General features: G+C 40.7%; 1 protein-coding gene across 1 annotated transcript in view; it reads right to left on the bottom strand.

Moving 5' to 3' along the window:
* htr7c (5-hydroxytryptamine (serotonin) receptor 7c) overlaps positions 1-13777 on the bottom strand; it is a 37432-nt gene extending 23655 nt beyond the window's left edge. The window contains exon 1 of the mRNA XM_028035070.1: positions 12612-13777. Coding sequence (XP_027890871.1) covers positions 12612-13087 — 476 coding nt within the window. The 5' untranslated portion in view covers positions 13088-13777. The remainder of the gene's footprint in view (positions 1-12611) is intronic.
* Positions 13778-14884: the final 1107 nt, after the last annotated feature.

Here is a 14884-nt window from a genome sequence, read left to right as displayed (position 1 = left end):
TTTTGAGAACTTTAACTGTAACCTGCCTGTCATGTTTTCTGTGGACCTCTGAGGCCTTCACAATGCAGCTGTATTCTCGGAGGAAAGTCAATATAAGGGAAATCTGTTTGCTGACTAGGGTAATTGGTGGTGCTGGATTTTGTTTACGGGTTTCAGAGTAAAGGGGGCTGAAAACAAATCAGCACTGTGCTTTGCAGATTCAAATTTGTGAAGAATGGTTAAAAATCATGTATCACTTTCCTCCTACTTCACAATTACTTGCTTTGTGTGGATCTGTCGCACATCCCAATAAAATACATTTAAGTCAAAACGTAAGAAAAAGTTCATCAGGTGTGAATATTTTTGAAGGCATTGGTTTTAGATTCAATGTGAGAAGGATGTCCCATTTTTTTAAGGAGCATAGCTATTCATAAATTGTCCTGACCCAGTTAGACGTCCGCTCTGGGGGTCTCTGTCTTGCTCAAGGGTAGTTTGGCAGTGATGGGTATACTGAAACTCAATAATAAGACATTGCCCCTCTGGAAACGCCACTATATTTTCAGCACCTACCTGGTCTGAGCTTGGGGATGAAAAAAATAACATCTGGAAAGTCACATTGAACCACAATCAATAATTCATTTCCATCATACTGTAGTCTTGGGTATAGCATGGAGACTAATAGACAATTACAATAGAGTGATCCACATCAGTGAGCGTATATGAGGGGATACAGAGTAGCTAATTAAAATATGCCTCTCTAAACAGGGTGCTTTTAGTCCCTGTTATCCACTCTGGCTTTGCGATCTTTTCGCCGACGAATTCTTCATTCACATGTACGTTAGTCAAAAAGCATTCAAATCTACACGGATGACCTGTAATTTTTTGTTTGTTTGTTTGTTTTGTTTTCAAAGCACTTCTTTTAACGATCCTCCTAAATATTCAGTTCATGTGCAGATAAACTGGATGCCAGCGCTTACGCTGTGTACTTCATCTGCTACGGCATCAAATTGCTAAATGTTTAGTATATATTATCTGTGGCCCACAGCTTAATGTGTGTTTGTGCATGTCTGATTGTAGTCTATCAGCTCTGTCAACAGGAAAGCCATTATCCTACTGCTTAGTAAATGCCTTTTGCAGCTTTGTTTAATCTTAATGATCTTAATCTTCCCTTTGTTGTACCAAAAACAAAACATGATTTATACTGCACTAAAGTCACCAAGTACTTTGCCCTTTTCTGCTTCCTGTCCCCTGAGTTCACCAGGTAAACAATGTCACGGACCAGGAATAGGAAAGCCAAACTGTGTCGAAATGCACATAAAATTACAGCACACCAAGTCGACTTCTGACGTCTTATTGTTTTCTCGCCCCATTTTACAAAACTCCATTTGTAGATTATTACAGCTTTAAAACTGAGTCTTCAAACTGAGGGAACATATTATTACTTTAAAATGCTATTATTTCAGCCTTTGAGTCAGTTTAATTCAGCTGCGGTTCAATATAATGCAGGACTGGGTTTGGCTGGAAAGATCCCAACTTAATGTCAAATATTATTCATGCAAGTCATGGCAATAACCTGGCTTTTCTTTCTTGGGCCTTGCAGGAATTTCCCCTCTCATTAAGGCTTTGATGTTTAAGAATAACTTTGCACATGTTTACTTCAGCTACTTGTGCTGTAAGGACGCTTTGTGTTTATTTTTGGCTCCATGCGATCGGATGGTGGATTTTTTCTCTTTGTTGTCAGTGGCGACACGGATAGTCTTTGATGACATGTGGTATGTAGCTTTTTGTCAAGCGACCCCCGTCGGCCAAGTTGGCAGAATGAGCCCTCGCCAAATGGGGCCTGTTTGAATATGGAAGTAAGGTAAGAAACCTGTTAGCGGAAAATGGGGAAAACATCTGTGCTTTTTCCACTGACTCTCTTCCTTCGGATAAGATGATGGGTAATTTGCAGCGGCAGGCACACATCCAGCAAAGATAGTTTTTTTGTTGGGCGGTCCCCATGGCAACATCTCTGAATCAACTGAATTATCTGGTCGTCCTAGTGGGCTGGTAGCTAACGTCTTTTCATTCAGAAGTCAGTGGTGTGGGACTACTCTGAGATGTCCCAATGCTGTAGTGAATGCCTGGTTTAAAACTCCATGAAGTAATAACATCATGGAGACTACCATCACTCATTAGCTAGTACAATTGGTTACCATGAAAACTGAATGCAAACTGGTGGATGGATGTGATTGTAGACCAACAAGTTACACTGATTTATTAGACAACTGTCCCTGCTTTTTGGGCATCGAAAGATGTAACAGGTGCCACTATCCTACCGACGACTGTCTAATCTCCTACAAGATAAACAAGACTGAGCCGTGGTTTACAGGGAACAGAATATGGCAGATGTTAAAGATGTGCCTAAACAATGATGGAAACATCAAGGAAGGAACTAACAAAGTGCAAAAAAACTGTCATCCTATCAACAACCATCCTTTTTGGAGCCAGAGGTCAATGGGTCAGAGGTGGGTTACACCGCGTACAGCTCACCAGATTGTTACAGACACACAGGAAAGACAGTCTTTGTAGGACTAAAGGACTAAATGTGTTTAGACATTTAAACAGTAAGGGCTGTGATTCAAAACCTGAAGATCCCAATTCAAGCTTTTTATTTTCCATTTCCTGAAGAATTCTGGTGTCCCTAAATTCTTGAGCTTCTCTGGCTACTGACAAAAATGTTCAAATGAGAAGATTTGTCATTTATTATTAGATGTGCGCCACATCATCACTGATTAAGGAGAATTTACATAAAGTAAGAGTGTCTGTCTGGCAATCAGACAGTCCTGGGCCTGAACCCCAGCAGCGTCTAAGCCTGGTGATTTTGTGATAAAAATGTGAAGCCCTACTGTTACTTCAAAGATTTGAATGTTTGCCTTACAGTTGAAAGTCAAGGGGCTCTACCCAATCTTTAGTCTATTGATATTTTGAGACCTGAAATAATCAATTTTTATGTTTCATAACACCTAAAGTGAATTTTCTTTTAAAGGGAATCGATGCCAGAGCCATAGTTAGTAGTGGCTTGCTCCAAAATAAACTGTTTCAAATTGCAGCCCCCTAAAAATAGCAACTGCCAAAGGACAATCACTGTCACAACACTAGCAACATACCACTGCTATCATTTAATTCTCCTACATTGATTGTCTGCTCAGACATCTTAATAGGCTTTAGATCCATTTCCACATGAACCATAGAATCTAATCACACGATTCTTGAGCAGACTTTTGCTTTTGTAGTAAAAGTCTAATAGGTTTTGTGGTTTCTAGCACAAACAGCATATATCAGTGATTGACTTGTAAAATGCATACTCTGATCATATGAATTTTGATGGAATGGTGCACTGAAATATATTATTTAAACTGAAAGTCGCCTTCTCCTATATGATGTTTAACATATTCTGTGGTTATTAATCGCCCACTTCCCTTGCATTCAGGACAAAAACACAATTCCTGTCCTGATTAAACATTACTTTACAAGCGTGAACTGCCTTTGGTCTGATCTCGCCAGCGTTCCAGGAGATGTCCGGTACCTCCGCATGTCAGCGAGATGGCCGACAAGTGGGAAGTGAACAGTCCCTGAGAAAGTGGAGCTTAGGTGTCACATCACATCACCACAGGATGCGTCTCCTCAGTCAGGTCATCTGTGTCCGCTGCTGCGGGTGGATGTTTCTCAGCTGCACTAAGCCAGGGATCGCTCTCCTGGGACAAATGCACACAATAGCCTCACATAAATATTCTCTGACACGAAAGGGGCAGGTCGTTGCGGGAGCCGTGTGTGTGTGAAATCGGCTCATCAGTGACAGAGCCGCTGACGGAAAGGATGTGAAGGCAGCTAATCCCACTGCCGTCTACGCTAAGAGCCCAGGCTTGTAACGTTTCTTCCTCCCCCCCCAAACCCCACCTGCGGTTTCCTGAAAGAGATTACAGGTGATTACGCCTCCACCGCACTTTGTTCAGTGTGGAAAAGTTTACTTTACCCGAGTTGTTTAGGATTTTTCTCTTGGCCTACATCTCATCCACCTGCTCCAACCCCACAAAATGATTTTTGCTGAACAGGGTCGCCCATTCCGCATCAAGCACCTCCGGTCCGTCTTCAATATCCCTTCTCAGACCTCCAACGAACTGCGGGGAAGGAACTCCCATCACTTCCCTCTGCTGTGAATGAATCATTCATATTAGGTTTTGCATTATTCAACGTACAACATATTACTCTCAGCAAAGGTTAAAACTGACTTGAGCCAAAAAAGGTGCAGAGGAATGGGAACTAAAACCACTAGGCTTTTGTTGAAAGTGCATATGGGGATAAAGTGTCTAGTGAAAGACCGAATGTACATTAATCCAGAGAGGATGCCTTAGAAATATAAGCGTCCTCTCTTTTATTCATTCTGCATCACTTCGACTGGGCTTTTCTGCTGTGACTAGGTCAATGTTCTGGAGCGTTACCTTCAAACTCCAGCCATAAGTAACCACTCAAAGAAGCCAGAGGTGAACAGGACATACATACGCATAGCTTTAAAAGGATGAATTTCACAATTTCACTAAAAATAAGGTAATACAGAAAGGCGAGGGGCTAAAAATAGCTAACTTTTTCAAAACTGATACTAGATTTTTCTTTTGTCTGCAATAAATTACGATCTCCAAAGTGCACATGCAAAACTATTGGGTAACAACTCAAATGCTAGGTTCATGATGTTGTTACAGAAGCTGGGTAGGCTCAACCAAACACTGGCTCAACAACAGTAACTCAGTTTGTTGGGTAAGTAGCAAAGAAGCCACACCATTTTTCACTGACCACCATTTTGAACTAAACAATGACCTGATCAGGCTTCACTAAATCTCTTAGAAATATAATAAAATTATGTGTTACAATCGTAAGATGATGCAGTATACTAATGGTAATGTTTGTTAGCTGCTTTAGCATGTTTGCCCCTTTAAGATAAAGGGGTAAACATCTTTCTACCTGCTAAATGGTTATTTATTTATTTAGGTTTATTTGATAGGGACAGACACACATAGACATAGACAAACTGAACAGAACAGCAGTCCCATGTTTGCGTCATAGTGCAATAGCGACGGCTAATTCGCAGCACTTGTCCCTAGCTAATATTAGGGCTACAAAAAAATGGCATGAGAAGAATAGAGTAACCCGTGGGTTAAAATGAATGATTTTCAGATTCTGGGTGGAAGCCAACAACATACATCAGCTCTGGAAGAACACGCAGGCTTCATGTTGTGAGGCAACTGTGCTAACCACAGTGACACCTGCAGCCCTAAATGAGTTTTATTTTTATGCTAATTTGGCATGTTAGTGATGCATTTGATTGGGGGAGCAAAACGTATACACTGTATAACATTGAGCTTACTTACTTGGTCAAAGTGTGAATGTCAAATATAGATAGCGCTAAGTTTAGATATTAGTCACTTCAGTCTGTGTTTTGGGTTTCAGAACCTGAACCGTTACCCTGGTTAAAATTCATAAATTGGCCGTTTCCACACTGACCTGGATGTGTCACACAAATGGCCTAGGAGTAGGTAAGTGGGGGAAAAAATCCAAATATAATTGTTTTTAACCCAGCAGGTTTTATATTGTAAAAAATATGGTTTTGCAATAGAGGGTTAGCTATGACATATATGCTATTCAAGCAAGCTGTAAAACAAATGTAGTATTTTGACTTTTTTCTATTGATAAAAAATCCTATTTTGTTCTGAGGTTGAAAGGCTCATCTTGTATCGTATTACAGTCTGTGTTTATGCATGTAAATGGCCTCCAAAGGCTCTCAACTGAATTGCTTCATCCTAAAACTATATTCAGCTACAGAAATGTCCTTTGCTTGATTTTTATGCTGTACAACATACTAATCTCGCTCTAATTTTTTTTTCACTCTTGGTATTTTAATTTTTATTTATGGTGCGACTTAAAAATGTAAAAACGTCTCTAAGGTAAAAATGACACCGTAACTTTCCTTTCCTGTTTATTCAGACTGGAATTACTGCTCTGCTGCTTTGTTCAGAGGTCAAGAGTTTACAAGCTGTTTATAACTGTATTACATTTGTTTTAAAAGCTGACGTCTAATTACATAAAAAAGTGAGACTTTTTTCTGTTGGCTGAAGCTGAACTAACAAGGACAACAGAGTCTATATGGAAGGTTTTTATACATCTAATTATTAAATTTCCCTCTAACTAGATAAAAAAAACAATACCTAATTCACAATTTTATACATTAAAGAAACCCTTTGGTGTTTTAAAATATTTGCTTTGATCCACAAGCCAAATCTGGGTATCTTTAGCCTTAAAAGGTTTGAAAGAAAGAGAAGTCTCTGAAGGATTGGAAGGATGTGGCCATTTATCAGGCTGTGAAGCACCAACAAAGCTTGAGTGGCAGCCTGGAAACTGTAGCTTTCAGCGTTTACAGAGGCTTGACCTGTAATTAAGGAAGCCAGGAAAGCTTACCTTCAACTTTAAATCTATACACTATATTAAAAAGAAAAAGTATGAAGTAAAAAAGGCAGACTGTCAAAAAGCACTGAACGTACACAGATATTATGGAGGATGTCTCTGTTTTTCCTCCGGCGAATACAAAATAGGTTAATGTTGGACTAACACAACATGTGCAGCTGTGTCTCAGGCACAGCATCCGCGGCCGGTGTACTGTTGAGGTAAACACTTACGACCTTCAGGTACTGCCGCATCTAATCAGACTTTGTCCCACTATCTGTCTCTTTGAGCTCTACAAATTCATTTAGCAAATGGTGCCCAATTTTGGTAATCCAAGATGACAATAACAGACCTTTAATTACACATAATCACGTGTCTAATTGCAAATTGCAATTTTAATGAATTATCCCTACTATTCCCATTGTGAATCACATGCTTAACACACTTCGGATTGTTTAATTAAGACGACTCTGTTTCCATGGAGATCAGGGGGGGGGGGGGAAAGAAGAAGAAACGGTTTGCAGAACTGTCCGTTCCGCTTGGCGCAGAGATGAAAATAATCTCACACTGACACCACATTATTACAGCGTCACCGCGACCTATGTGTGGCCCCTAATCCTCAGCCTCTGTCTCGTTCTCTTTCGTTCTATCCGAGCCGGCACAAAACACTTTCATACTCCAGTCAGCTTTAACACAGCTGACTGGAGCAAACTCCCTTTCCACAGCATGATAGTTGTGATCCAGTTCTTGCAGTAACATCATTAGCCCCTCAGGCGTGCCTCGGTCCCTCGCGCTCAGCTCGTCCAAACGTGCCCGATTCTGGGTAAGCTGAGATAATACCTGATAGGCAAGTGGATGGAAGTAATCTGATCGTCAATACCACAATTAGCGTTTGTCTTCATTGTTGTCAGTGAGGCAGCACAGCTGAAACGGCCACCTGATGATGTTTATGTCCTTCCGGAGCAGATGTGTTATGTTTCGCAAAGGCTTCAGCTTTACCCCTGATTTCATAAGAAATGCAGACCCTTGCAAAAGAATTCACACCCCTTGGGATTTCCACATTTTGCAGTGATACGACCATAAATGTACTTTGTTTGGGCTTTTGATGCGACAGCGCTGCATGGACCTGCTACAAAGGGAAATGAGTGAGTGGCTTTCAAAAGCTACAAAGAAAAATGTCGGGATTCAGTCAGGTACTCTGATACCCCTAAATAAATAATGATAAAAATGCACTTGACAAATCTTTCTGTGCAAGAAGAAATCCATTGTCGAAAGACAACCATAAGTAGTACCGTTTTCTGTGTGCCGCAAGCCATGCACGGGGTAGAGCAAACAAGTAGAAAAACCCTCTAGTGGGATGAGACCAAAAATAAACGGCACTGCATGAAAAATCTAACACTGAAAATCAACCCGTACACATCGCTCCCATTGTAAAACACAACGGCTGCAGAATCATGCTGTGGGCATCCTCTTCTTCAGTGACAAGTAACCTCTGCACGATCAAATGGTTAAGTTCAAAGCATATTCATTTGTAAGAATTACAATTCTTTCGGGTTTTGGACTTTCGGGTTTGTAAAGTCCAACGGATAATTTGAGGAAAGAACTGCACAGATCTGAAAGAGTTTGAGCTATTTTATGAATAATGGACAAAGGTTTCAGATTCTGGTTGTTCAGAACTGGCAGAGAAATACTGTAGAAAACAGGCACCTGTAACTGCAGCAAACGGTGGTACAACAGGACTCAAGGAGGGTTGAGTTCAAATGTATGTTGCTTTTTTTTTTCAAGTCGACATATTCTTGTCCTTTCATTTCAGAATAACAAAAACGAAAGTGGATTTATATTTGCGGCCAAATGATGAGAAAATGTGAAATAACTCGGGGGTGCAAATACTTTTGCAAGGCACTTTAAATAGGTGTTAACGATGTAGAGTCAGGCCCCCAGTGAGTCGGATTCAGGCTTCCTGTCGCTATTTTTTCACCTATAGGGGCTTAGCTTCATGAATAATTGTGGAGCGGAGTGTTGATGCGAAACGTCAGTGTGATGAATCTCATATTTATGTATGTTGTGCAGAAGAGGAAAAACAGGGCAATTTTCTGAAGTGAACTTCTCTCGCTGCACTTTTTTGTGTAAATCCCAGCAGCGTTTGCTCGACTCCTACTTGTAGAAGGGTGTAAAAATAGAAAGATAGAACAAACTGTGCAAATAACAGACATGTGGGATGATGGTAAATCATCTGTAAAAGCCAGAATAGCTGTGAGGTCAGTGGGTCAATGGTCATAGCTATAGCTATAGCTAATTAATTTAGCCTGTTATACATTATTGACAGGTAGCGTATTCATTTTCTGGTCCAGCGGCTTCTATGGATAATTAAAAGATTCTAGGTTTCGGGTTTGGGCTTTGAATGTCAAGCTTTCTAACACATAGACACCCAGTGGTGTGATGTTATTCCTGCCGTACAGTTCATTGCCTCAAAAGGTATTTGATCTTTCAGTGAACTGAAGTGGTTTGGGGCTATTCAACAAATGCAACACACACACACATGTGCACACATGTTCCCACAAGGTATTACAAACAAACGCACACACACACACACATATGACATCTCTGTGTTTTCTGAATGCGTGGCACTTAATGCATGTCCTTACTGAGGCAGCACCCCGAGTCCAAGGTTTTAGGGAACCCAAGATATTTGTTTTTCCATTTCTGTTCTTTGTTGTTGTTGCTGTTGTTTGCTTAGATGTGTTTCTTCATTGAGTTTAATATTAAGTGTGGTGTTTTATGTAGATATCCAGTACACAAATGATCATGTCACACTCCTGCCTCTCCAAGCTAACCCTACTCCCCAAAGCACATCAGCAAGTTTTAAGAACATGCATTACTCCTTCTGCTTTGTTTTGGCATCACATACAGTTCAGAAATAGCTAGTATAAACATGTCAAGAAGGCCTAAAAACCCTAAACGTACCTAATTATTAATCTACCAGTGAATTCCAAATAGTTGGAATGGTCAAAATTATTTCATTTAAAGCATTTAATTCCATATTGTATATTATTGAGAATGATTCCACACTAATTAAGAAGGTTCCAGTGTTTATTTCTGTCTTTTTATTTATTTATTGTGATCACTTAATCAGAAAAGTTGGCCTACTGGAAAGTCTGATGATGAATGCACTCAATACTTGGTCCGGCCTCCTTTAGGATAGATTACTGCTTCATTTCTGCACGGCATGGAAGCACTCACTCTCTGCTAAGGTTTTAAAGAGCCCAGGTTGCTCCTGGTGTCTCTTATATTCCTCTGGACAATATCTCACAGATTCTCTATGGGGTTCATGTCATGCTAGCTTGCTGGTTGGTAAAGCTCAGTAGCACCATGGTAATTAAAGCAGGTACTGGTACTTTTAGCAGGCTGCATAGTGGCGCAGTTGGTAACACTATCCTGGGTCCTGGGGATGAGTCTCAGCTTGGGGGCTTTCTGTATGACATTTGCATGTTCTCCCTGTGGATGTGTGTGGATGTGTGGATTATCTCCAGGTACTATGACTTCTTCCCACAGTCCAAAACATTTAGCTGTTAGGTTTACTGTTCTCTCCAAACTGTCCTTAGGTAGGAGTGTGTGCGGGTGTGTGTGTGCGGGCGTGGCTGTGTGTCTCTTTGTTGCCCTGTGATGTACTGGTGACCTGCCCAGGGTGTACCCCACCTCTCACCTAATGATCAGTGGAAATAGACATTATTTCACCTCCCATGGTAGACCCTGCGAGGGACCTTGTCGATGGCTGCACCAACGTTGGACTTCAATCAGAATTATGGACCGGTACCAGCAATGGCAGCGTGGAAACTTCACACTGTCCCTCAAGCAACGGGGAATATGTGTCTCTCTGGACTCTGGGAACTGGATTTCTAAATGACTCCACATCCAAAATGTACTTAATCTGAAACAATGGCGTTACACCAAACCAATTGTCCCCATAACTCAAGTGAGACATTATCTGTGGTTCAAGAGTGATTTAATGTCTTGTAGCTCTTTGTGGTGGTTGTTGAAACTTTGACTCCACAACTACAGTCATTATGAATCTCCTTCAAATGGGATTTACTCCCAGATTTGGTGGCAAAGGTGAGATGGTCAAAACACACAGCTGCAGTAGACACTGTTCCAGCCTTTTTTATTCAACCTAAAAAGGGATCTAGTTGAGCTAATGGATTGATAAATGGCATTTACAACTGGGTCCATATATATTTGGACACTGATACAAGTAGTCGTTTGCTTTTTTTACCTGTTTACTGAAATATATTCCAATTATAATAATATAATAGACATGGACATAATGTGCAGCTCTCCATGCAAGTGAAACAAGTCATCATTAAAGTTGTGAAAATATAAAAAAAATCTATCAAAAAAAAAAAAGTACAACATCAGGAGAGGCAAAATCTACAGTTTGGCACATCCTGAAAAGAAAAAGAGAAACAAAGAACCGGGTGAACTGAGCAACACAAAAAACACCTGGATGTCCACAGAAGATGAGAGTGGTGGATGAACGCAGAATCGTTTCCATGGTGAAGAAAAACCCCTTCACAACAGCCAACCGCGTGAACAACACTCTCCAGGGGGTAGGCTTGTATCGCAGGCTAACATGAAGAGAAGTCCGCAGGAAAGTACGAAGGGTTCACTGCAAGGTGCAAGCCACTCATAAGCCTCAAAAATAGAAAGGCTTGATAAAAAATTTAAATAAAAAAAGCCAGCATAGTACAGGAAGAACATTCTTTGGACAGATTAAACCGAGATCAACCTCTACCAGATTGCAAAAAGAAAGTGTGGAACAACTCATGATCCAAAGTACATCACATCCTCTGGCTGCTCTGGAACAATTGTGTTTATTCATGATGTGACACAAGACAGAAGCAGACGAATGAATCCTGAGGTGTTCAGAGACAAACTGTCCAAGTCCAGCTAAATGCAGTCACCTTGAGTCAAAACATTTATCTGTAGATTATGTTGTGAAATATATTCAAGATAGGCAAAAAAGTGGAAAAAGTTTCATCTTAACGTCTTTTCCAGTCTTTCAGTTTTTTCCAGTGGTGGAAATTTTTTTTTTTCTTAAATGTCAGATGCTACAAATTAAAAGTGATTTTGGTTTGTAAAAACACCAGAAACCATCTAATAAAGTTATTTAGCTCAACTATAATTTCAGAGAGATGTTAGAAAAGTTCATATTTAACCTCAGACACTCTGCAAACTCTAATTATGAGATATTTTGAAGAGAAAACCTAAAATGGAACTCATGTAAAATAATTCTTTATCCACCGTATCTTGAAGCAGCTGATTTTGACGCAGTAGAATGGAAAATAAATTTTTGAGTCACTTGATCGACATCTGTGGGAGATCCATCAGAAAAAGGAACAAAAACTGCACTGAGGGTTGTTCCTTATATTTTCTTATTTTTTTAATTTAATTTTATTTTATTTTTACTTTAAATTCAGAGTATTGGCCAAGGGCACCAGTCACAACACATTGTCACTATTATTTGTTGTTGTTTTTTGTTGTTATTTGTCCATTTTTATAGCTGAAATTACTGGGATAAAGTAACATTTTACTAATTTTACTAATTACTAACATGCAAGGGCACTGTACGACGGCATATTAGAGCCGTTACATATAGAAAAAAGGAGGACGAGTAAGTTATTGCCAAAAAAATTATGTTCTAGGGGAAAAAAACAAGAAGTTGTCTGAGCTCCAAAAGTTGACAAATCCCACTCTCAAACTTTGAGATTAATCTCAAATTTGAGATTCTGCTCAGTAAAGCTTTAGATAAAACTTGGACATTTCTATGTTTCAATGGTAGAAAAATGTTGACTTTTGAAAAACAGAAATTTTAAAAATGTTCTTCTTGAGCACTTCTGAGGTTGAGCTCAAAATTTCAGAAATTGCTCATTTCAGAGTCTACAATGGTCCTAATATGCTATCATACACTGTAATTGACAAGTTTAAAAGAAATATTCATGAGTTGGGCACCAAAACCGGCTCCCCCCCCCCCCCCCCCCCAACCACCACCACCTTCTCAATCCGGCCGTGCATTCAGCGCACCACATGCCTAGAATCTAATGCCGCTGCTGAAAGTGACCAGTCTCTCTGACTCAGATCAGCCTAAACTTTGCGAAACTTACCTGTCCACGCTGATCACACACAGGGTCATGATAGAGGCGGTGCAGCACATCACATCCATGCCGATGAAGATGTTGCAGAACAAGTCCCCAAACAGCCACTTGCCGCCAGTGAGATCTGTCACGATGACGAACGGCATCACCACTATGGCGACTGACAGGTCCGCCACTGCGAGGGACACCAGAAGGTAGTTCGAAGGTTGCCGAAGTTTCTTCACCACGCACACGGCGATCACCACCAGCGTGTTCCCCATCACGGTGACCGCCGTGATCATCGCCAGCATGACCCCGATAATGATCTTCTCCGGGCGCCCGAAATCCAGCAGCTGCTCCCCGCACGACTCGTTCCACTTGGCCGTGGGGCCGCTGCCGACCGTGGTGACGGACACGTTGCTGACCAGAAGCAGAGTGCCATTGATAACTTCGGCAATATCCTCTTTCTTTGCAAAAGTGGGCTCAATTACCGAGGTATTGAACATCACGACAATGACTTTTCCCGGACAGGAGAGCAAGGGACGCCTCGCCAGTGCGCTCCAATTACGCGCATATTTGGGTTTGTGTAACCGGCTCCTGGACACTGCCCGACGGTGCTAGGTCGAACGCTTTTTCAGCCGCACCACATCGCCCAGTGGTGGTGGTCAAGTGATCCGTCTCTAGAGGTTCTGTAGCTTTCGGGGATACAAAGACCATCAGTAGAGGAGGAGGGGGGGAAAAGGAAAGCCCCTAAAATTATGGAGCTGCACACGACAAAAAAAAAAAAAAAAAAAAAAAAAAAAGTTGAACCGTCTAAATCTGCCTGCTTCCAGAAAGGTTTTTAAGCTTCTCGGCGCGTCACTTCTGCAAACACGGACAGTCTGGAGAGTTGAGCTGCGCAAACCGCACCTATCCGCGTGACGCATCAGTTGGAGCGCACAGACAGCCTGTCACAGCGGCGCTTTCGGTGTGATCCTCAGAGCTCAGAGTCTGCAAAAAAAAAAAAAAATGACTGAACAGTTTCACAGCGGGTTTCAGCACACGGCTCTATCTGCGCGGGGAATGGAGAATACTGTTTCCCAGAAGGGAAAAATTAAGCCATGAGGGACGGAATCATAAACAAATATTAAGCAATACGTCGAGGAAGTTTCTTCTTCGGTGTTTGAGGAAGAAACTTGGATTGAGGGTGTTTTTCAGTGTATGTTTCTTTTTGATAAAAACAAAAGGCTTTTGTTTTTGCTTTTATAAAACAATAAAAAATATATATAAAAAAACCCAGCTGTGATTAAAAATAAATTTTAAAAATCACACAGTGACAAGCTTTTAATGGCTCCAAACACACAGATTTCCATTATTTCGCTTTTTCGCTCTCAACTGTTTCAAATCATCACATTTAAATATCAGAGAACGACAGCCTGACTTAACAACGCGTAAACATTTTTATCATTTATTAAGGGAATATGCCATCCGAACCAAGTTGGCAGAGTGTGGGTGGGTTTTCTTTTTATCTTTTTTTCAATCCAGGAACATTGGAGGATTTTTGATGACCATGTACATCTTTTTATTATTTTTTTTAATTATGCCGCAGCATTTTAATCGGATTTAAGTCCAGACTTGTCTAGGTCACTCTAAATACTTTATTTATTTATTTCATTTTTGAGCAGATCAGAGGAGGACTTGCTGATGTGCTTTGGATCATTGTCCAGCTGTATAAGCTAACTGTGGTTGTTGAGATTAATGGTAGGAACTGATGAGATTTTCACTGTTCTTTTTCTCTGAAATGCTGCCTTTGCTCGTGGACAACATCATTGTGTTTTTTGGGGAATATGTTAAATGAGCTCTTGTGTTCTCTTCGGCGTTTGGAGCTCTGCCTTTTAATGTCATTTTTTTGCCCAGTTACTTTCTTACTGTTGAATCATAAACTCTGACCTTAACCGAGCCCTGCTGAGCTTTAGATGCTCTGGGCTCTTTTGTGACCTCCAAAATGAGTCGGAGATTTTGTTCTTGGAATGATTTCAGGAGGCTATATTCACTCCTGGGAAGATTTACTACTATTCCTTCTCTTCTAGTGTGGATAAATGGATCTCGCTGTGTTTCACTGAAGTTTCAAAACTACAGAAATCGATTTGTAACCCATCACAGAGCCGCAGATTTCAGTGACTTTGTTTTGCTTCTTTTAGATCCCTTCGCCTACTTCGTGTTGCCAGACGGGTTCTACCTGTGTGATTTCTTGATTCTACAGATCGGTTAATCACAGTTAACCAATGGCTTACTAAGGGGGCAATTACTTTTTTCATAAATGT

This window comes from Xiphophorus couchianus, chromosome 12, assembly GCF_001444195.1.
Source record: "Xiphophorus couchianus chromosome 12, X_couchianus-1.0, whole genome shotgun sequence".
Lineage (NCBI taxonomy): Eukaryota > Metazoa > Chordata > Actinopteri > Cyprinodontiformes > Poeciliidae > Xiphophorus > Xiphophorus couchianus.
The sequence above is the reverse complement of the archived record's forward strand: the minus strand, read 5'-3'. Positions and strand labels throughout refer to the sequence as shown.